Here is a 20,488-nt window from a genome sequence, read left to right as displayed (position 1 = left end):
GTTGGGTTTTCCAAGCATTTTCAGGGGAAAAAAAAGCTGGATTTGGTTCTTGGGATACTTGATGTGATTCTTTGCTAATTTTATTAATTACGGAGTCAAGGGCTTGGCTTTTAATTAAAACCATTTCAGGGTGAGGAGGGAGTGGGGTTATCCAGGGAAAATCCAAAATCTGGGAGCCTGGAGCCCCAGGATCCCAGTCCAGATCAATCACAGTCCTTCCCTGGATCCCGTTCCCGATCCCATTCCTGATCCCAGTCCCGGATCCCGGTCCTTCCTTATTCCCGGGACTCCTTCCCTCCCTTCCAGGGTCCCCCTGTCCCTCCGTGTCTCCCCGTCCGTCCGTCCGTCTGTCTGTCCCGCCGTGTCGCGGCGCCTGCGGGCGGCTCTGTGGCTTTAAGGGCGCTGCCCGGGCCGGTGCCGGGGCCGAAGTCCGCGGGCCCGGTGCTGCGGCGGGGCCGGGATGCAGCTCCCGGCGGGCCCGGCCGCCCTGGCCGCCCCCCTGCTCGCCCTCCCGGTGGCCTTCGGGCTCAGCGCCGTCAGCGCCCTGGAGTGAGTGGGGACCGGGGGGGACCCCCGGGAGCGGGAGAGACCCCCGGGAATGGGGAACGGGGACCGGGGGGGACCCCGGGCGCGGGAGAGACCCTGGGAATGGGGGAGACCCCGGGAATGGGGAACGGGGAATGGGAAAGACCCCCGGGAATGGGGAACGGGAATGGGAGAGACCCCGGGAATGGGGAACAGGGAGTGGGGACCGAGAGGGACCCCGGCAGCGGGAGAGACCCCCGGGAGTGGGGAATGGGAATGGGAGAGACCGGGGAATGAGGAACGGGGGAATGGGGAATGGAGAGAGACCCCCGGGAATGGGGAACGGGGAGTGGGGACCAGGAGGGACCCCCGGGAATGGGGAACAGGGAACGGGAATAGGGAAGGGTAAATGGAAAAGGGAACGGGGAATGAAAAAGGGGAATGGGGAATGGGGTCCTGCCCGGGGAAGGGGGGATTGGGTCTCTCCTGGATCTGGGAATCCAGCCCGGGACAGGGGCTGGGTCTGTCCCGGATCAGAGGATCCAGCCCGGGTCAGGCACCTGGATCCAGGTGTTCCATGGGAAGGCGGCTGCAGGTGGGGTTTCCCTGCTGGTTTTCAATCCCCTCGAGAAGTTCAGACCCCGCAGCGCCTCTCCCGGAGAGCCCAAATCCGGGAATTGGGATGATCCCGGCCTGGGGCCCAAATCCCGGGAACTCGGGTGATCCCTGCCGCTCCCGGAGTGTCCCCGCTGTCCCCGCCGTCGCTGACGTGTCCCCGCCGCTGTCACCGCTGTCGCCGGGCGCCGCTTTCGCTTTGCCCGCCCGCAGTTCCCGATGCGGGCCTGCGGGAGCGGCTCCGGGCTCACACAGCGGGGTTTGGGGCTTTTCCGAACACACAGCCTGGAGGGGGACAGGGGGACATCACCGGGGCTGCTCCGGCCCCGTTCCTTTCCTAATCCCTGCTGGGATCACACCCACCCTTCTTTGGGGATTTTATCCATTCCCAATCCCTGCTGAGATCCCATCCTTTTGGGATTCACCCCCTGGGATTCGCCCCCTTTGGGGTTTTTTCCCCTTTGGGCTTTCCCTCTGGGGTCATTCCCAGATCCAGATTTCCCCCCTCAGAGGACGGGCACTGCCCTGCCCTGTTCTGGGTTGTGGGGTCTGATCCCGATCCCGAAGCTCAGCGGGATCGGGGCTGTTTGGGGGATCGGGGCCGTGCTGAGCTGCAGCGGCCCCGATCCCTCAGCAGCCCCCCGGCGCTGGGCCTGGCCGCGGTCCTGCTGCTCCTCGGCCTCGTCGCCCTCCTCATCCTCACCGGCGCCGTCGGCCTCGTCCACGACCCCCTGTTCTGCGGTGAGACCCCGGGGTGGGATTGGGGCTGGGGGCTGGGGTTGTGGGACCCCATGGAGCAGGGATTTGGGATCTGGGGGGAATCAGTGGGACTCACACAGAGCAGAGGTTTGGAATCTGGGATCTGGGATTTGGGGGGAGCTGTGGGACCCACCAGGGAGCAGGAATGTGGGATTCGGTGTTTTGGGGGACCCTGCTCGGAGCAGGAATGTGGGATTCGGGATTTTGGGGGACCCTGCTCGGAGCAGGAATGTGGAATTCGGGGTTTTAGGGGATCCACGGGGAGCAGGAATGTGGGATTCGGGGTTTTGGGGACCCCGCACGGAGCCCCCCGCTCCCCGCAGTGCTCGTGGTGTTCTCCTTCGTATCGGCCGTGGATCTGCTGATCGCGCTGGAGGAGGACGGGCTCATCTCGGGCTTCATGGAGCTCTACGTGCGGGAGGTGCCGCCCTGCCCCGCACTCCCCGCACACCCCGCTCGGGGCTCCGGCACCCCCGGACCCCCGTGCGACCCTCCCGGTGTCCCCAGCCCCGGTGTGACCCCCCGGTGTCCCCGCAGGGAGATCCCCACCTGCGCACGGCTCACGGGCTCCTCACCTGCTACTGGGACGGCACCGTGCACTACGGGCTGTGCCTGGCCATGGCCGCGGCCGCGGGGCGCAGGTGGGCGGGGGCGAGAACCCCGAATTTCCTGGGGAGGGGGCTCAGGGGGGCGGGAAAATCCCGAATTTCCTGAGGAGGGGGCGCGGGGGTCGGGGAGAATTCCGGAGTTTCCTGAGGAGGGGACTAAATGATCCCGGGAGGGCTCGGGGAGCTGGAAAATCCCGAATTTCCTGAGGAGGGGGCTCAGGGGGGCGGGAAAATCCCGAATTTTAAGGCGGGTCTCGGGGGTGATCCAGGGGGAACGGGAGGGTGGAAAATGCCGAATTTTGAGGAGGGGGCTCGGGGGTGATCCAGGGGGAAGGGGAGGGTGGAAAATGCCGAATTGTGAGGAGGGGGCTCCCGCTGTCCCCGCAGGAAGAACTACCGGGGGCTGGGTCTCTTCTGGCTGGGCTCGCTGCTGATGAGCGCCGTGGTTTTCCTGCTGGGCAACCTGATCGGTACGGCCGTGGGGAGGGGGCTCGGGCCGGGCCCGACCCCCGGGAGGAGGAGGAGGAGGGGGAGGAAGGCTCCGAGCCCACCCCGCGCTCTCTCCCGCAGGGAAATACAGCCCCGAGCTGAGCCCGTCCTTCCTCCTCAACCTGCCCTACCTCCTCCTCCTCACCTGGGCCGGCCTCCGGCTGTTCCGGCAGCCCCGGGCGCGGCCGAGCCTCAGCCCCGAGCAGGTGAGGCCGGAGCCGGGGCGGTTTGGGGGCTCCCAGGGCTGGATCGGGGGGTGCGCACTCCAAAAACCCCGAAATTCCTCTGGCAGATCGCAGAGGAGCAGCGCAAACGCCTCTACCAGCGGCCCCAGGACCTGCTCCTCATCCTCATCCTCATCCTCACCGCAGCCTTCACCTTCTTCAGGGGGATGGTGAGGGCTGGGGGGCTGGGGGGGTCCTGGAGGGGCTCAGGGGGTCCTGGGGGGGTCAGGGGGTCCTGGGGGGTCTCAAGTGTCCTCGGGAGGGTTTTAGGTGTCCTGGAGCATCTCCGGGGTCCCAGGGACGGTTTTGGGGGTCCCTGGGAGGATCTCGGGGATCCCTGGGGAGGGTTTGGGGGTCCCTGGGAGGATCTCGGAGGTCCCGAGGAGGATCTTGGGGGTTCCGGGGAGGGTTTTGGGGTCCCAGGGAGGGTTTGGGGATCTCGGGGAGGGTTTGGGGGTCCCGGGGAGGATTTTGGGGATCCCGGGGAGGGTTTTGCGGTCCCAGGGAGGGTCCCCTGCCCTCGCCCCCCTGTGCCCCCCAGGTGGTGCTGGACTGCCCGGCCGATTCCTGCTTTGACTACACGTACCTGCACGAGCCCTACCTGCGCGACCCCGTGGGTTACCCCAAAGTGCAGGTGAGGGGGGGGCACAGCGCGGGACCCCCTCCAGGTGCCCCCGGAGCCACCCGGGGTGACAATTGGGTGTCCCCCAGATGCTGATCTACCTGTTCTACCTGCTGCCCTTCCTCATCCTCGCCATCTACGGGCTGGCCGTGCCCGGCTGCTCCTGGCTGCCCGACTGGAGCCTGGTGTTCGCGGGAGCCGTGGCGCAGGTGGGCGGCCCCAAAACCCCGGGATTTGGGGGAAAAAATCCCCAAAAGGGTGGCCCCAAAATCTCGGGATTTGGGGGAAAACATCCCAGCCAGGAAAAGGGTAAAGGGTTTGGGCTCGGTTTTGGGGTGGTAAATCCGGGATTTGGGGGGCACATCTCGGGTTTGTGGGGCAGATCCTGGTTTTGGGGGGCAGATCCCGATTTTGAGGGGCAGATTCCGGGTTTGGGGGGCAGATCCCGGGTTTGGGGGGCAGAGCACAGCTGCAGCTGCAAGTGGAGCAGCTTGCTTGACTGGCTGATAATTGACTCGGCCTCGGTGGATTTGGACAGAACCCGGGATTAGTGGGACAGAAATAGGATGGAGAGAGACGCAGGGCTATAGATAGGATGGGCTGGAGCCAAAAACCCCTCCGAGTTTGGGGCTTTGCACCTTTCAGGGGCGGAACTTTGCACTCTTTGTGATCGGGGATTTATGCCTTTCAGGTCCAAGGGTCTGCGCCCTTTGGGGCCGGGAATTTTGCACATTTTGGGGCCGGGATTCTGCCCCTTTTAGGGACGGGGTTGCATTCTTTGAGCCTGGGGGTTGCACCTTTTGGGGCCGGGGCTTTGCACCCTTTGGGGCGGGGGGCTCGCACCTTTTGGGGCCGCTCCCCCGTCACTGTCCCGCCCCACCGCGGTGTCCGCAGGCTCAGTTCGCCCACCTGGGCTCCTCGCTGCACTCCCGCACGCCGTTCCCGTACCAGACCCCCGAGGAGGTGCTCTGGAGTTTCCTGCTCTCCAACGCGCTGTACGCGCTGGGCCCGCAGCTCCTGGCGCTGCGCTGCCTGCGCGCCCCGGCCTTCTTCGTGCTCCCGGCCGGCCCGGGCCTGGCCCGCGCCAAAAAGTGCCAGTGACGGGCCCGGCTGGTGCCCCGGGGCTGCTGGCACCACCCTGGGACTGCTGTCACCTCTCTGGATCTGCTGGCACCTCCCTGGGGCTGCAGTCGCACGCTGGGTCCCGCTGTCCCCACCCCGGGGATCCCGCCCGGTGCCCCTCGCCCCGCTCTGAGCTGGGAGCGGAGATGTCCCCAGAGATGTCCCCAGAGATGTCCCCGAGGTTGTCCCTAGGGGTGTCCCCAGGGTGTCCCCAAAGGTGTCTCCAGAGATGTCCCCAAAAGTGTCCCCGGGAGTGTCCCCAGGGATGCTCCGGTCCCCCAAAAGCTGTGGGGGGACCTTGGGACGCTCGGCGGGGACATCGCTGCAGTCACAGCCCCGCCCGTGTGGGGCTGGCGGGGCCGCGGTCCCTCCCGGTGGGTCCCAATCCCGTCCCGGTCCTGTCCCGGTGGGTCCCGGTCCCGTCCCGGTGCCCCGGCTCGGGCTGGGGGGATTCGGGGGTGGCGACAGCGCCGGAGGGACGTTGGTGACAAAATAAAGGAGCCAAAGTTCGCTCCGAGCCCGTGTGCCCGCTGTGCCCAGGGAACGCCGGGGCTGGGCCGGGGTCCCTGCGGTGCCAGGGTGGGCTCAGGGTGGGATTTTGGGGGTGGTACCGGGGATTTTGGGGGGTGGGCACACGGCGGGCGGGGGTGGTACCGGGTTTTTGGGGTGGCACCGCCGCGTGGGTGCCCGGGCTGGGGCGGGGTGGGCACAGCCGCCCTTGCGGCGCCCGCGGCGGGGATTTACCGGCTCCGGTTCCTGTGCCCGCAGCCCGGCCGGGGGTCCCGGCGGTGCCCGCGGCTCCGGGACGCACCGGGCGGGCCGGTGACCTTGGCGAGCGGCCGGTCCTGCGCAGCGCCAGCACCGGGGCAGGGCCGGGACGAGCTCCCGGTGTCGCAGCGGCGGCACCGGCGGAGCTACCGGAGGAGCCACCGGGGGAGGCACCGGGGGAGGCACCGGGGGAGGCAGCGGAGGAGTTACCGGCAGCACCGGCGGCCCCTCCCGCGGGCCGGCACCGGGCACACGGTGAGTGCGGGGCTGCGGCCGCCGCTCCCTCGCTGCGGGGCGGGCGCGGGGCACCGGGACGGGACCCCCGGCTGAGGGAGGGGCGCGGCGGGCGGGGGTCGCTCTCTGCGGGGCGGCGGCGGCGGGAACGGGGCTCCCCCCGCGCTGCGCTGTCCCCGCCCGGGCACCGGAGTCCCGCAGCCCCGGGGCCGCCGCCGCAGTGTCCCGCACTGCAACACCGCGCCGGGCCCGAGCGCCGCCACCGCCGCAGCCGCTGCCCCGAGACCCGCGGGGCTGCCCCGCTCCCGCTGCCCCCGCGGCGGCCACCGGAGAGCCCGGGGGGGCTCCCGCTCCCCCAGCCCCCGGACCGGGCACCGGAACCCCCGGGGCTGGGTGGGGGGTGCCCCGCTCCGTCTGCCCGGGCTGGGCACCGGGACCACCGGAGGGCTGCCCCTCTCCCCCTGCCCCCGATCGGGCACCGGGACCCCCGGGGGCTGCCCCGCTTTTCGTGCCCCCCGAGCGGACCCCGAGCCCCGGGCAGCGGCTGCCCCGCTCCCTTTGCGCTCCCTCTGCCCCCGGACACGGAGCGGTGACCGCCGGGGGTCTGTCCGTGCCCCTGCCCCCCGATGGGACCCCCGGGGGGCAGCCCCAGAGCCAGGCCGGCATTTGGGGCGCCCCCAGAGCGCGTGCTCCGCACCGCAGCCCCCCGAGCAGGGGGAGGCTCCCCCCGGCCCCTCCGCGCTGTCCTTGGGGAGGGGGCGCTGCCGGGGGTCTCGGGGGGCGCCGCTGCCCGCTCCGTGCCCATCGGTTCCCGTTCAGAGGTGCCATAAATAACGGGGGAGGTCCGGCCCGCTGCGGGATTCTCACCCCGCCTGGGAGCCCCGGGGCGCCCCGAGGTCAGAGCCGGGACCGGGGGGTCCCTGGGGGGCTCCGGGGGGCGCAGCGACCGCCCCAGCCCCGCCCGACCCCGCCTGGGCATGGGGCGGTGGCAGCGGGTGCGGGCACCCCTCGGGTGGGCACCCCTCGGGTGGGCATTCCCGGGCTGGGCATTCCCGGGGGTCCCCTCAGGCTCGGGGGGTCTGGGGGCGCTCAGGGCGCTGCTGTTCCCCCCCAGATGCGTCCCCAAAGCCCCTGGGCCGCCGGGCCCGCGGCGCTGCTGCTCCTCGCCGCCCTGGCGGCCCCCGAGGCGCTGCCCAACGCCCGCGGCAGGAAGAAGGTGGTTCATGTCATGGGTGAGTGGGGTCTGCCGTGGGGCTGGGGCGGGTCTGGGGTTGGGAAGCGCCCGCAGCCTTTGGGGTGCTGGGTTTAACGGCATCAAAGCGGGGCAGGGCTCTGATGTGGCCCCTCAGTCCTGTGGGAGCCACACTGGGGTTATCCCGATCTCTCCTTGGGGTTGGCAAAAAAGGGGAATTGCCCCCAAAGTGTGTCTCCATAGCGCCATCCCGCTTTGCCCCTAAAAAGAGGAACTCAACCCAATAGATGCTCCCACATCTCTATCCTACTTTGTCCCCAAATGTGACCTCACAGCCCCATCCTGCTTTGCCCCATAAAAAGGGGAACTCAACCCAATAGATGCTCCCACATCTCCATCCTTCCTTGCCCCTAAAAGCAGAGAATTTCCCCCAAAGTTCACCCCCCCATCCCCATCCTCCTTTACCCCATAGAAAGGGGAACTCAACCCAAAAGATGCTCCCACATCTCGATCCTACTTCGCCACCAAAAGAGAGGAATTCCCCCTAACATGTGACCCCACATCCTCATCTTTCCTGCCCCTAAAAGAGGAGAATTCACCCAAAATACACTCTTATCCCTCTTCGCCATGCCGTCCCTCCTGTGCCATCTCCGGCACGGTGGCGGTGCCCTGAGCCGTGCCCGTCCCGCAGAGGGTGACAGCGGCGCCGTGGTGGTGCAGACAGCCCCGGGCAAGGTGGTGACGCACCGCGGCGGCACCATCATCCTGCCCTGCCGCTACCACTACGACGTGAGCGCGCACGACCCGGCCGAGATCCGCCTCAAGTGGACCAAAGTGACGGAGCCCATGGCGTTCGTGGACGTGTTCGTGGCGCTGGGCAAGGCCCGCCGGGCGTTCGGCCCCTACCGCGGCCGCACGGCCCTGCAGGAGGACGGCGTGGGCGACGCGTCGCTCATCATCCGCAACGTGACCCTGCAGGACTACGGGCGCTACGAGTGCGAGGTGACCAACGAGCTCGAGGATGACACCGGCGTGGTCAAACTGGACCTGGAAGGTGGCTTGGGGTGTTCTCGGGCGGCATTCCCGGGATTTTCAGGGGCTGTGGGGTTGTTGTGGGGTTTTGGTGGTGGGGGGAATTTGGAGGGGTGGCTCATGGAGGTCGCGGGGTGACGGCTCAGAAAGCACCAGGGGACAGGGGGTGGCACAGGGAAAATGCTGCTTTAGGCGTTCAGGAGGTGGCAGAGGGGGTAAAGGATTTTTTAGTGGTTCAGAGGGCGCAGATTGGGGATGCCAGGGCTTGGCTGGACCCTGTGCAGGCACCACCGATGCTCCCAAACGGCAGAGCAGAATCTCCTGGAATCTGGGGTTCCCGGAGCTCCCAAAACCCGGATTCCCAGAACTCCTTGCAGAGGGACGATGAGCGAGATTTTCCAGGCGATTCTCCCAACCAGAATTCCCTTTTTCCCAAGCCCCAGAGCAGAATCTCCTGGAATGTGGGGTTCCTGGAACTCCCAGAACTCCTTGCAGAAGGACAAGGAGAGAGATTTTCCAGGCGATTCTCCCAACCAGAATTCCCATTTCCCCAAGCCCCAGAGCAGAATCTCCTGGAGTTTGGGGCTCCCTGCAGCCCCAAAACCCAGAACGCCCAAAACGCAATGCACAGGGACAATGAGCGGGATTTTCCAGGCGATTCTCCCCCGCTCCAAAGCCTCACCCCGACCCAAACCCACCCCAAACCAACCCCAACGCCACCCCTCGTTCTCAGGGGTGATTTTCCCGTACCACCCTCGCCTGGGGCGCTACACGCTGAACTTCCACGAGGCGCAGCAGGCGTGCCTGGAGCAGGACGGGATCCTGGCCTCGCACGACCAGCTGCACCAGGCGTGGCTGGAGGGCATGGACTGGTGCAACGCGGGCTGGCTGCAGGACGGCTCCGTGCAGTACCCGATCTCCCGGCCCCGCGAGCAGTGCGGCCGCAAGGACACGCCCGTGGGCGTCCGCAACTACGGCTACCGCCACAAGGAGAGCGAGCACTACGACGCCTTCTGCTTCACCTCCAACCTCAACGGTGAGGGAAACTGAGGCACGGAGGCTGCCCGTGATGGGACGGGGAGGATGGAGTGGCGGGGTTGGAACTGAGTTTAAGGAAAAAAAAAAATTTAAGCCAAAATATCTTTTTTTTTTTTTAAAGCCAAAATCTCCTCTTTCTGATCCAAAACCTCTTTTTTTTTTTTCTGAAATCCAAGCCTTCTTTTTTAAATCCAAAGTGTCTTCTTTCTTAGCCAAAACCTCTTTTTTAACTCCAAAACCTCTTGTTTTTTGCCAAAACCTATTTCTTTTTAATCCAAACCCTCTTCTTTTTAACACAAAATCTTTCTTAGTCAAACCCGCTTTTTTTTTTTTTTTTTTTTTTTTTTAACCCAAGACCTCTTGGTTTTAGCCATAATCTCTTCTTTTTCATCCAAATGAAAAGAAATCCATAATCCCTTCTTTTTCATAGTTTTGTTTTTTGTTTTTTGTTTTTTTTTTTTTTTTTGGTTGTTTTTTTGCAAAAACATGTTGTGTGGGTTTGGGGGTTTTTTTGTTTGTTTGTTTGTTTTTGGGGGTGTTTTTTTTGTTTTTTAACTAAAACCTCTTTTGTTTAAGGCAATGTTTTGGATGCTCCACAGAGCTTCCATCACCTCCAGCCCCCAAAACCGCGTTGGAGGCCCCACAGTGCTGATATCCCTCACCTTCCCCAACCTCCCCAAAACTTTTTGGGGTCTCCACAGGGCTTCCATCCATTCCCAAAAAACGCTTCGGGGGCGGCTCCAGAGCGGGGGCTCCCCCACCCCGCGGGACCGAGGACGCTCCATCCCCTTCATCCCCCCTTTTTCCAGGCAAAGTTTATTTCCTGAAGACCTTCCGCAAGCTGAGCTACGCGGAGGCCGTGCAGGCGTGCAAGAGCAACGGCGCGGCCGTGGCCAAGGTGGGCCAGCTGTACGCGGCCTGGAAGCTGCAGCTGCTGGACCGCTGCGAGGCGGGCTGGCTGGAGGACGGCAGCATCCGCTACCCCATCGTGAACCCCCGCGCCCGCTGCGGCGGCCGCGAGCCCGGCGTGCGCAACCTCGGCTTCCCCGACAAGAAGTACAAGCTCTTCGGCGTGTACTGCTTCAAAAAGGCCGGGGACGCGCCGCCCGTGGTGGCCGCGGGCTTCCCCAAGCGCGTGTGAGGGTTCGGGGCGCTCGGGCAGCGCGCCCGGGTTTGGGATTTGGGGTTCGGGGTTTGGGCCGAGCCCCGCGCGGCGCGGGGAGCTGCGGGCAGCCCCCGCCGGGACCGAGAGGCGGCGGCGGCGCGGGCTGGCGGCCCCGGGGGCGCTTGGGGGCCCCGGGGCGGCGGGAGGGGCCGGGCTCGGTGAGCCCCGCCGGGAGCCTGCGCCCCGGCCCGGAGCGGCTCCCGCTCCCGCAGCTCTCGCTTCTCGGCGCGCCTGTTGCATGCGCTAAAGCGCCGCAGAGCCCCCGCCCTCCTCATCCTCATCCTCGTCCTCATCCTCATCCTCATCCTCATCCTCATCCTCATCCTCAGCCCGTCCCCGCGCTGAACGAGCTCGAAATCTCCCCGTGGCGCTGGGCGAGGATTGGGGGCGCCGGGTTTGGCTCCGTCCGGGGTCCCGCAGCCCCCGGGGCAGCTCCCGCTTGGCTTGGCCGGAGCGGGGAGGGCCGGGGGGCAGCGGGCGCTGTGCCCACCCGGCCGGGCACCGCCGCAGGCTTTGGCAGCCCTGGACGTAGATGAAATAAAAGCTTCGGCCGCTTTGGAGAGCTGAGCGCGGCTCCGCTGTGTCCTTGGGCAGCCCGGGGGGCTCCGGGCCCGCTCCCCGCTCGCCCGGGGCATCCTTGGATCGGTCGGGGCTGGATCCAAGGAGCGGCAGCAGCAGCGGAGCCTCCCCGCGGGGTCACAGAGCTGGCAGGGGGCACCGCGAGGGTGGCACGGGTGGGGACCCCCGGTCCGGAGGGGCTCGGGACGCGCTCCAGCTGAGCACAGCCCGTAAATCACCTTTAACGACTGGAAATAAATGTCCGGGAGGGGACAGTGGGGCCGTGGGTGACAGGGGCCGGGGGAACCTCGGGGGCGGGTGATGGAGGGTGTTTTGGGCAGGAATCACCCCAAAAAATCCATTGGCGTCTCTCTATCTCGAGGGGGACACAGGTGACGGCCACCACCGCGAGCAGGTGGAGGATGTGACACGGGGGGCCCTGGGGGACAGTTTGGGACAATTCGGAATTGATGGGGGCGGTGAGAGGAGGCAGCTGGGGAGCGGCGCCAGGCGGGGGACACGTCCCAGGTTCCGCAGGGGACACGTCCCGGGGTCCCCAGGAAAGGGCTGGTGTCGCTCAACTGTTAAAAAAGTTTATTAAAATGTCCAGCAGTACAGAAAGGCAGAGTCAGAAATGGGGAGGGGGCGCCAGGAGGGGGGCGGGGAGGGGACACGGCAGTCACGTCGCAAACAGCAGAGGTCGGAAAGCGCCGCACACACACACACACACGCCAACTCCAACGGGGACCCGAAACGAGCGGAGAGGGGACAGAACCAAACCGAGCACCCCCAGAGCGGGACAGTGACCCCGCAGCCGCCGTGTCCCCCCCGCCCCAGCCGTGCCGGCCGCGGGGACGCCCCGGGGAGCTGGGGCGGGGAAATGGAGGGGGGGGGGCTGCTAAAAAAACCAGAGCCGCCCCGGGTGGGACCGGGGGGCTGCCTGATTCAGCCCCGGTCTGGGGACAGGGACAGAGCCCAGCTTGGGGGGTCCCCGTGGGGGCTGGGGGCCCAGCCCGGGCCGGGGGCTGAGCGCGGGACATGCAGGGAGGGCTGGGGGCGCACACGCAGCCGCCCCCTCCGGATCCTATTCCCTACGGGGCCGGGCATCCTACGGAGCTAAAGCCAAAAGGGGGCTAAAAAAGGGGTACGGGAGGGGTGGGACGGGGCCGGGGGGCGCCACCACCGCCCCCGGGGACCCCGTTGTGCTCGCCCGGCTCTAGAAGTAGTGGCCCTCCTCCATCCAGTCCAGCCGGAGGCGCTGGCGGCGTTTCCGCCGCTCCTTGCGCGGTTTGTGGTGGTGGTGCTGGTGGTGCGGGTGGCTGTGCCGGTGCCGCCGGTGCCGCCGCGCTCGGTGCGACCGCCTGGCTAACGGGGGCAAGGCGGGGCACGCGGGGGGGTCAGCCCCGGGTTCGGGACCCTTCCCACGGGGATCAGCCCCTCCCGGGTGCCCCACTAACGTTTTGTGCAGAGGATTTTGGGCCGGTCCCACTTGCCGCTGCTGTGGCACCTGATGGTGGGCACGTGGCGCTGGGTGAAGCCCTCGTGGCACTGGTAGCGCACGCTGGAGTGGATGTTGTACCGCTCCCTCCTCTTCCCCACCGGGAAAGCGTTCGGCACCTCCGGGGGGGGCCCGCACAGCACTGGGAACGGGGGGCACAGAGCTCCGTCACCCCCCGTTACTGGGAGGGGACAAGGGACAGCGGTCCGGGACACCCAGGAGCCCCCCCGGCCACCCCTGGGGACACCGCTGGTGGCTTCGGGACAGGCTCGTCCGTCAGGGTGGCAGCGAGCTGTCTGTCCCCAGGGTTTAATTGGCTAATTAATGGCCTTATTGGGGCGTCATTAGTGCGCGGGGTGGGGAGGAGCAGCTGGAGGTTAATGGAACTTCCCGAGGTAAGGAATGGGAATTTAATGGGTTCGAAGGGAGCAAATTAAACAAACCCGAGCGCTGAGGGAGGGATTGAGCGCGGGGAAAGAGGAAAAATGGAGATTTAGGGGCGAACTGCGGGAGTTGGCCTGGGAGAGGGGCTGGGGATGGGGAAAGGTCTGGGGATGGGTCTGGGGGCTGCGGGGTGGGGACAGGGACACCGGCACTGCGGGATGGGGACACGGGGACCTGTGGGATGGGAACACCAGGGACTGCGGGACGGGGACACCTGCGGGATGGGGCGCTACCTGTGCCCTTCTTGCAGATGTAGGGCAGGTTGTAGTTGCAGGGCACGTCGTTCCACTTGCCGATCTCGTGGGACACGAGCACCACGCAGTCCTCGCCGCCCGCGAAGAAGTTGTCGGGCTGGTTCTCCCGCCAGTTCTCGTATTGCTGCGGGGCCACCGGAGCGGGTGACGCCCCCCGCACCCCCTCCCCGTACCCCGAGGCCCCCGAGCCCCCCAAGCCCTCACCAAGGCGGTGTTGTCGGTCCACTGGAAGTCCTGCTCCACGATGCGGTCGTTGAGGCCGATCCAGGTGTTCTCGTGGCCGAAGCCTGCGGGGAGAGGCACCCGCGGCTCGCACGGAGGGGGCGAGCGGAGCCCGGGGAGGGGGGATCGGGGGATTGGGGACCCCCGGCGCACCGTTGATGAAGGCGTGCTCCTCCTGCGAGTGGATGCTGGTGAGGTGCCCGGCCCGGCGCCGGCAGTCGCGCTCCGCGTCCTCCCAGGAGCGCCGGCGGGCGAAGTAGCGGTAGCAGTGGCCCTGGAACTTGTGCCAGTTGTGGTCACAGCCCTCCGTGTCTGGGGGACAGCGCGACAGTGGCGGCACAGCCAGGGAGCGACCCCAGCCCCGCCTGGCGGGATCTGTGTCCCCTTCCGCGGGGTCCAGCGGTGACACAGCCGGGCCGGGGGACACCGGGGGACACCGGGGGACACCGGGGGACACCGGGGGACACCGGGGGGACACCGGGGGACACCGGGGCTGTCCACACCTTTCTCGCAGCGGCTGCCGCCGTAGCTGGGCAGGCAGAGGCACACGAATGAATTGACCTCGTCGATGCAGGTGCCGCCGTTCTGGCACGGGCTGGACAGGCAGTCATCGATGTCTGCGGGGACAGCGGCAGCTGCGGGCGCGGCGACACCAGCGAGCGGGGAGGGGACACCGCGCAGCGCCCGGAGCCGCGGGGCCGCCCACGCCCGGTGCCCGGCACTCACCGATCTCGCAGTTCTCGCCGGTGAAGCCCGGGGCGCAGCTGCAGCCGCACACGGTGCCGTTGGCGCGGCTCGTCCCGCCGTGCAGGCACGGGTTGCTCTGGCACGGGTCCGGCGGCGCTGCGGGACGGCACCGGCGCCCTGAGCCAGCCTGGGGGGCGCGGTGCCACCCCCGCTGCCGCCCCATCGGCTCCGAGCGAGGAAATTGGGATAAAAGGAGCGACACCGCCCAAACCTCCGCCTCAAAGCCTCCCACAGCCCCGGTGCCCGCGGCTCACCGTGCCCGCTGGCGTTGCCGGTGCCCGCCCAGGCCAACAGCTCCCGCTCGTCCAGCGCCGGCTCCTCCCCGCTGCCGCTGTCGGTGTCCAGCAGCGGGGACCCCCCCGGGCTCCCCAGCTCGGGCTCCGCTGAGGGCTCCGGGAGCAGCCCCGAGCTCGGGGACCCGGCGGGCTCCGTTCCCCCGGCCTGGGGGGCACCGGGGGACGGCCAGGGCCCGCGGGTGGCGGAGCCGAGGGGCGCGGGGGGCTCCTCCCGCCTGGCCTCGCCGGACGCGTCCTCCTCGCCGGGGGCCGGTGGGGTCGGGGGCCCGGGGGTGGCGCGGGGGGACAGGAGGAGCTGCTCGGCCGCCCCCGGCCCCGGCTCGGAGCGCTGGGTGGGCTGCGGGTCTGGGGGAGGGAAGCCTGCGGAGCCCTCCTCGGCTCCCGGCTCCAGCAGCGCCGGCTCCTCCGGCCGCTCCGCGCCGGCCCACAGCAGCGCCTCGGTGCCCGCGGGGGACGGGGACGGTGAGGGGACACCCCAGGCCGGGGGGGACGCGGCCGTTTCGGTGCTGGGCTCGGCTGCGCCATTCCCGACACCCCTGGATTCCTCCGGCTGCTCCTGGCGGGGCTCGGCCGCCCCTTTGGGAGCCGTGGGGCCGGAGCGGCCCCGGGGCGCGGGAGGAGCCCCCTCGCTGTGGCCGGGGGCGGCAGGGTGTCCCTCGGAGGGACCCTCCGGCTCCAGGAACGTCACCGCCTTCCTCTGCCGCTCCAGCGCGCCGTCCCCCGCGGCCCCGCTGCCGTCGCTGCCGTCCCCGCGGGGCTGCGGGGGCAGCTCGGGACCCTCGGCCACCAGCGGGGCCGGGGGCAGCGGCGGCAGCGGGGGCGCGGAGCCCTCCCGGGACGGGCCGTCCCCGGAGAAGTCCTCGGTGCCTTCCGCGGGTGGCCTCGGGGAGTCCCCGCGGGCGCTGGCCGTGTCGCGGTGTCCCCGAGCGTCGCGGGGAACGGCGGGGGACGGCGGCGGCACGGGCGGGGTCCCCGCGGGGGTCCCCGGATCCGCCGGGGCGGTGGCGGCGGCCACGAACCCTGCAAGAGACGGCGCGGCCACGGTGTCACCGAGCGGTGACCGCGCCGGGAGCCGCGCCCGTGTCCGGGGTCACTCACCGGGGCTGGGGTCCTCCTGCAGCGCGTTGGGGGACGCCTGGGGACCCTCCCGCCGGGGGCTCTCGCTGCCGCCTCGGGGGGGGCTCCACAGCTCCACGGCATTGGCCGCGGCTCCCCGCACCTCCTGCGCCAGCGCGGGGGCCTGGGTGACGGTCCCCGCTGCCACCGCGGGGTCCCCAGAGGTGACGATTCCCGCTGTCACCGCGGGGTCCCGGTGCCGCTGGAGCTGGAAGTAGCGCCCGTTGAGGCCGGGGTAGCTCCGCCTCGGGGCGCTGGAGCTGCCCGGGGTGGTGCCGGGGGGCTCCGGGGCCGCCCTGGGGACCGTGCCCAGCCCAGGCGGTGACAAGGACGGGCCGGCGCTGCGCTCCGGGGCTGGGCCGTGGGGATGGGCCGGGTGGGTGCCCGGGGGTCCCGCGGGGTCTCCTCGGGCCGCGCTGGCGCTCGGAGGGTCCCGCCGGGCGCTCTCGGCATCCACCGCGTTCAGAGGCTCCTCCTCGTGGGGCCAGGCCGGCGCGGTGGCCGCGGTGGGCGGCGGGGATGCGGCACGGCCCGCGGGCAGCCCCGGAGCCGCCGGTGCCGGTGCCGGTGGCGGGGCCGTGCCAGGGCGGTCACCGCGCGGTGTCCCCGCGCCGCCGCCGCCCGCCCGCAGCTGCTCGTCCTCATCGCCGCCCGGCGCCGCGGGCCCCGGCGGGGACAGGAGGTCGTGGCGGTCGCGGGGGACGTCGCGGGTGTCCCCCGACGTGCCCGGGTCCTCGCCGTGCTCCACCAGCACGTTGTCGCTGCCCGGCGGGTCGGGCGTGGGCGGCACCGGCAGCACCGGCGGCTCCGCGTCACCGGGACCCGCGGCTGTGGGGACAGCACGGGGGTCAGCGGTGCCACCGAGGGCACCCGGGGGTCCCGCAGCTCCCTCAGCACCGAGCACGGCATCCCCCGCCCCGCAGCCGGGCGGAGCTGAGCTCCCTCCCAGCGCCGCCCCCCTCATTTATCTCATTAATTCCCCAATTAAATATTAATCCGCAGCAATTTTCCCCGCGGGAAGGAGGGAGCGGCGGGGGGCTCCGGGGGGCGGCTCGGGGGTCCCCCTCACCTTTGTAGCAGTAAGCGTCGAACCGGGAGGCGGCGGGGGGGAAGCCGGTGCGGTTCGGGAACTGGTAGAGGGTGCGCACGCCCGGGGCCTCGCCCCCGCACTTGGGGCGCGCCTGGCGGATGGGGTAGCGCACGCTGCCGTCCGCCAGCCAGCCCGGGTCGCACTGGTCCAGGCCCTGTCGCCAGGCCAGGTAGAGCTGGCCCGTGGTGGCCAGCGCTGCCCCGCGGCTGCGGCAGTGCCGGCGGGCGCCCTGCCAGGTGAAGCGCCCCGGAGCCGTGGCGTAGAACACGGTCCCTGCGGAGAGGGGGCTCTTGGGGACGCCGCGACACGAGGGGGATGGCGCTTTTGGGGTGGCCCCGTGGCCTGAGCGCTGTGGCAACGCTCGGTGGCGGTGCCAAGGATGGCACGGAGCGCTGGCACCCACGCGGACCCGCTGGGCAGGGACGCCCGGAGGGGTGGCCGTGGAGGGACATCGTGGGGACACCATGGCCATGGAGGGGCATCGTGGGCACCCGGCCGTGCCAAGGACACGGAGGGACATCCTGGGCACCCAGCCGTGCCAGGGACATGGAGGGACATCGTGGGGACACCATGGCCGGGAAGGGACACCCTGGGCACCCAGCCATGCCATGGCCACAAAGGGACATCCCTGGGCACCCAGCTGTGCCATGGACACAGAGGGATATCGTGGGGACACCATGGCCGGGAAGGGACACCCTGGGCACCCAGCCATGCCATGGCCACAAAGGGACATCCCTGGGCACCCAGCCAGCCACACTGTGACCGCGGAGGGACAACGCGGGCACCCAGCCACACCATGGCCAAGGGAAGGACAGGGACACCCCTGGGCACCCAGCCGTGCTCGTGGCCAGGCCGTGGGCACGCAGGGACCCCCTGGGCACGCAGGGACCCCCCCGGGACCCCCCGGGCACCCTCCCGGCGCGCAGCCCTTGCCTCGCAGCTCCCGGGAGTAGCAGTACACATCGTAGCGCTCCTCGGGCTCCCTGCGGCCGTAGCTGCGCACGCCGGGGAGGCTCTCGCGGTCTCCGTAGCAGCCGGGCCGGGACAGGGTGATGGGGTACCTGCCGGGAGGGGCACGGTGGGCGCGGGGCTCCGCGAGGAGGGCGGCCCGGGGTGCCCGGGGGTGCCCGGGGGTGCCCGGGGGTTCCTGGGGGCTCCCAGAGTGGCCAGGCGATGGCCCGGGGGTGCCCGGAGTGGGCAGGGGTGGTTTGGGGGCGGTCTGGGGGGTGCTTTGGAGGCTGGCCCGCCCCGCGCTCTCACCGCACGCTCTGGTCGCTCAGCCAGCCCGCGTCGCAGTTGTCGTAGCCGTCCTCGAAGGCGGCCTGGAGGTGCTGGGGGGAGGCGATGACGGCGGAGTTGTCGCGACAGGCGCGGCGGGCGGCGGGGAAGCTCAGCGCGTAGCGCTCGCCCGCGGGCCGGTAGTGGAACACAACGCCTGGGGACAGCGAGAGGGGACATGGGGCAGCAGGACGCGGCTGCGGGGATGCGGGGCTGGCACGGGGTGCGGGGCTGGCACGGGGTGCAGAACTGGGACGGGGTTTCGGGTTCATGGGGTGCCCAACTGCCATGGGGCACTTGGGACACGGCTTGTAGGGGGTACATGGAGGGGAGAGCTGCCATGGGGTACGGGGAGAAAATAGGGTGCAGGGAATAAATTGTGTGAAGGGAATAAATGGGGCTCACAGTTCTCATGGGGTGCAGGGAACAGATGGGGTGCCCAGTTCTCACGGGGTGCCCAGCTCTCATGGGGTGCCCAGCTCTCACGGGGTGCCCAGCTCACCCTGAATGCCCATCCCACCCACCCTCCCTCAGCGCCAGGGGCTGCACGACCGCCCCAGCGCCCCCCTGGCCGTGCCCCATGGCCGTGCCCGCTCACCCGTCACCTCCAGCGGCAGCAGGTCCTGCTCATCGTCGATGCCCGCCACCACCTCGCAGCGGTAGAGCCCCGCGTCGCTGGCGCGGGCCGCCCGCAGCTGCAGCGAGGCGTTGGAGCGGTCGCGGCCGTAGCCGGGCAGCGCCACCCGGCCCTCGTAGGCCCGCACCACCTTCACGGCGCTCTCCTTGGCCACCAGGACGGGCGCGTCCTCCCGCTGGCCGCCGGCCGAGCGCACCTTGCTCCATTTGACGCGCGGCGGCTCCGGGGGCTCGTTGGGGCCCAGCGAGGCCGGGGGGTGCAGCAGGAAGAGGCAGGGCAGGGTCGCGGGCTCGCCCAGCCCCACGCGCACCGCCTGGTGCTGCACCCGGGTGATGTGGATCACCTTCCCCTCGTCCTGCGCGCCTGCGGGGACAGCGGCGCGGCTGCCCCGGGGGTTTGGGCACGGCACGGAGGGTTGGGGGCATGGCAGGGTGTGGGGGGCTCCGCTGAGCCCCCCAGGAGGGGCAGGAACGGGAGGATGGGGTGGGATAAAGCGCGGCCGCCCCATCGAGCGGCTGCAGCCCGGCCGTGACCCCTCTGGGGCGGAACCCCCACTCGGAGGGGTCCGCGCCCCTCCCCGGGGTGCTGCCCGGCCCCTCGGGGTGTCCCCAGGGTGAGGGCGCTGCTCTGCACCCATGGGTGCCACTCGGCTCCCGGGGGACACCAGCGCGCCTGGCCCTGCCACCACAGGGGGATCGCTCGCCAAGGACGCCCCCGAGCCCGGTGGCACGGGGAAAAGCCCCCCCGTGCTGGGATAAAGCGTGGCAGGACCGTGACCGCCCTCTCCTCATCCTCCTCCTCCTCTTCCTCCCGCGCTAATCCCGTCCCAGCCTGTGCAGGCTCCCAGCGCCGCCGCAAATCCCCCGCGTCTCGGGCCCCCCTGGAGCCCCCAGTGGGGTCAGGGACCAGCGGGGGGCCGGGGACAGCCACTAATCCCCCCCTCTCCCACGGGGCCTTCCTCCCCCCCGGCGCCTTCCTCCCCCTCCCTCTCAGCCCTCGGCTCATCGGGGCACAGGGAGCGCTTCGGGCTGGGCGACCCCAAATCCCCCCGATCCCAAAGCCCCGGATCCCAAAATGCCCCGGTCCCAAAGCCCCCGATCCCCAAGCCCCCCGACCCCAAACCCCCCGATCCCAAACCCCCCGACCCCAAACCCCCCGATCCCAAACCCCCCGATCCCAAAGCCCCCTATCTCAAAGCCCCCCGATCCCCAAACCCCCGGTCCCGAAGCCCCCCGAGCAGCGGTGTCCCCGAAGCCGGGGGGGACAGGGGGGGACACGGCTCCGAGCCGCGGCAAATCCCCGGGGGGCTCAGCCGGGCCTGGGGAGGGGGATTTAAGGATTTGCGGTCTCGCCTGCAGCGATCCCAGCGGAGGGAGGGGGCCTGGGGGCTTCTCCCTCCCTAATCCCACGGCGGCCCCAGCCCTGCCCGGGATTTATTGATGAACTGGCCCCGAGCTCATCATTAATTGCCGTTCGCTCCCTAACGAGCCCCGGCCGCCGAGCACTTACCCAGGACGGCGATGGGGAGCAGGGAGAGCCCGAGCAGGACCCAGCAGGCGGCATCCCCCATCACAGGGACCATCCTGGACCTGCGGGCACAGCGGGGCTGCCAGGCCGTGCCAGGCCGTGCCATGCTGGACCTGCCAGGCCGTGCCATGCCCGTGCCACCCCTGACCTGCCAGGCCGTGCCATCCTGGACACCCAGAGCCTGTCACCATCACCCAGGGGCTGCCACCATCACCCAGAGCCTGTCACCATCACCCAGGGGCTGCCACCATCACCTAGTGCCCATCACCATCACCCTGTGCCCACCATCACCACCCAGTTCCATCAAACAACTCCCACCACAACCATCGCCTGGCACAGCCATCACCCAATGCCCACCACAGCCATATTCCCGTGCCCACCACCATCACCCAGCTCCCACCAGCACCATCCCTCAGCCCTGGGGTGCC

General features: G+C 69.3%; 3 protein-coding genes across 3 annotated transcripts; 2 read left to right on the top strand and 1 right to left on the bottom strand.

The window, feature by feature from the left end:
• The first annotated feature begins 460 nt into the window (after positions 1 to 460).
• TM6SF2 (transmembrane 6 superfamily member 2) lies at positions 461 to 5,039 on the top strand. The gene is made up of 10 exons (XM_058821120.1): positions 461 to 549; positions 1,775 to 1,881; positions 2,223 to 2,320; positions 2,437 to 2,540; positions 2,895 to 2,977; positions 3,078 to 3,202; positions 3,289 to 3,390; positions 3,762 to 3,854; positions 3,932 to 4,051; positions 4,737 to 5,039. Exons 1-10 carry the CDS (start codon positions 461 to 463, stop codon positions 4,941 to 4,943), a joined length of 1,128 nt encoding a protein of 375 aa, XP_058677103.1. The 3' UTR covers positions 4,944 to 5,039.
• A 2,041-nt stretch (positions 5,040 to 7,080) lies between these two features.
• On the top strand, positions 7,081 to 10,369 carry HAPLN4 (hyaluronan and proteoglycan link protein 4). The gene is made up of 4 exons (XM_058821179.1): positions 7,081 to 7,198; positions 7,850 to 8,212; positions 8,924 to 9,226; positions 10,038 to 10,369. Exons 1-4 carry the CDS (start codon positions 7,081 to 7,083, stop codon positions 10,367 to 10,369), a joined length of 1,116 nt encoding a protein of 371 aa, XP_058677162.1.
• Positions 10,370 to 11,806: 1,437 nt separating this feature from the next.
• Positions 11,807 to 20,115, bottom strand: NCAN (neurocan). The gene is made up of 14 exons (XM_058821014.1): positions 20,043 to 20,115; positions 18,495 to 18,896; positions 17,879 to 18,053; positions 17,552 to 17,679; positions 16,598 to 16,891; positions 15,511 to 16,356; positions 14,371 to 15,432; positions 14,096 to 14,212; positions 13,873 to 13,986; positions 13,523 to 13,681; positions 13,352 to 13,434; positions 13,127 to 13,271; positions 12,409 to 12,591; positions 11,807 to 12,316 (listed from the first exon to the last, which is right to left on the bottom strand). Exons 1-14 carry the CDS (start codon positions 20,113 to 20,115, stop codon positions 12,168 to 12,170), a joined length of 3,930 nt encoding a protein of 1,309 aa, XP_058676997.1. The 3' UTR covers positions 11,807 to 12,167.
• Between the last annotated feature and the right edge of the window lie 373 nt (positions 20,116 to 20,488).

This window comes from Ammospiza caudacuta, chromosome 28, assembly GCF_027887145.1.
Source record: "Ammospiza caudacuta isolate bAmmCau1 chromosome 28, bAmmCau1.pri, whole genome shotgun sequence".
Lineage (NCBI taxonomy): Eukaryota > Metazoa > Chordata > Aves > Passeriformes > Passerellidae > Ammospiza > Ammospiza caudacuta.
This window is presented reverse-complemented; position numbering and strand designations above follow the sequence as displayed.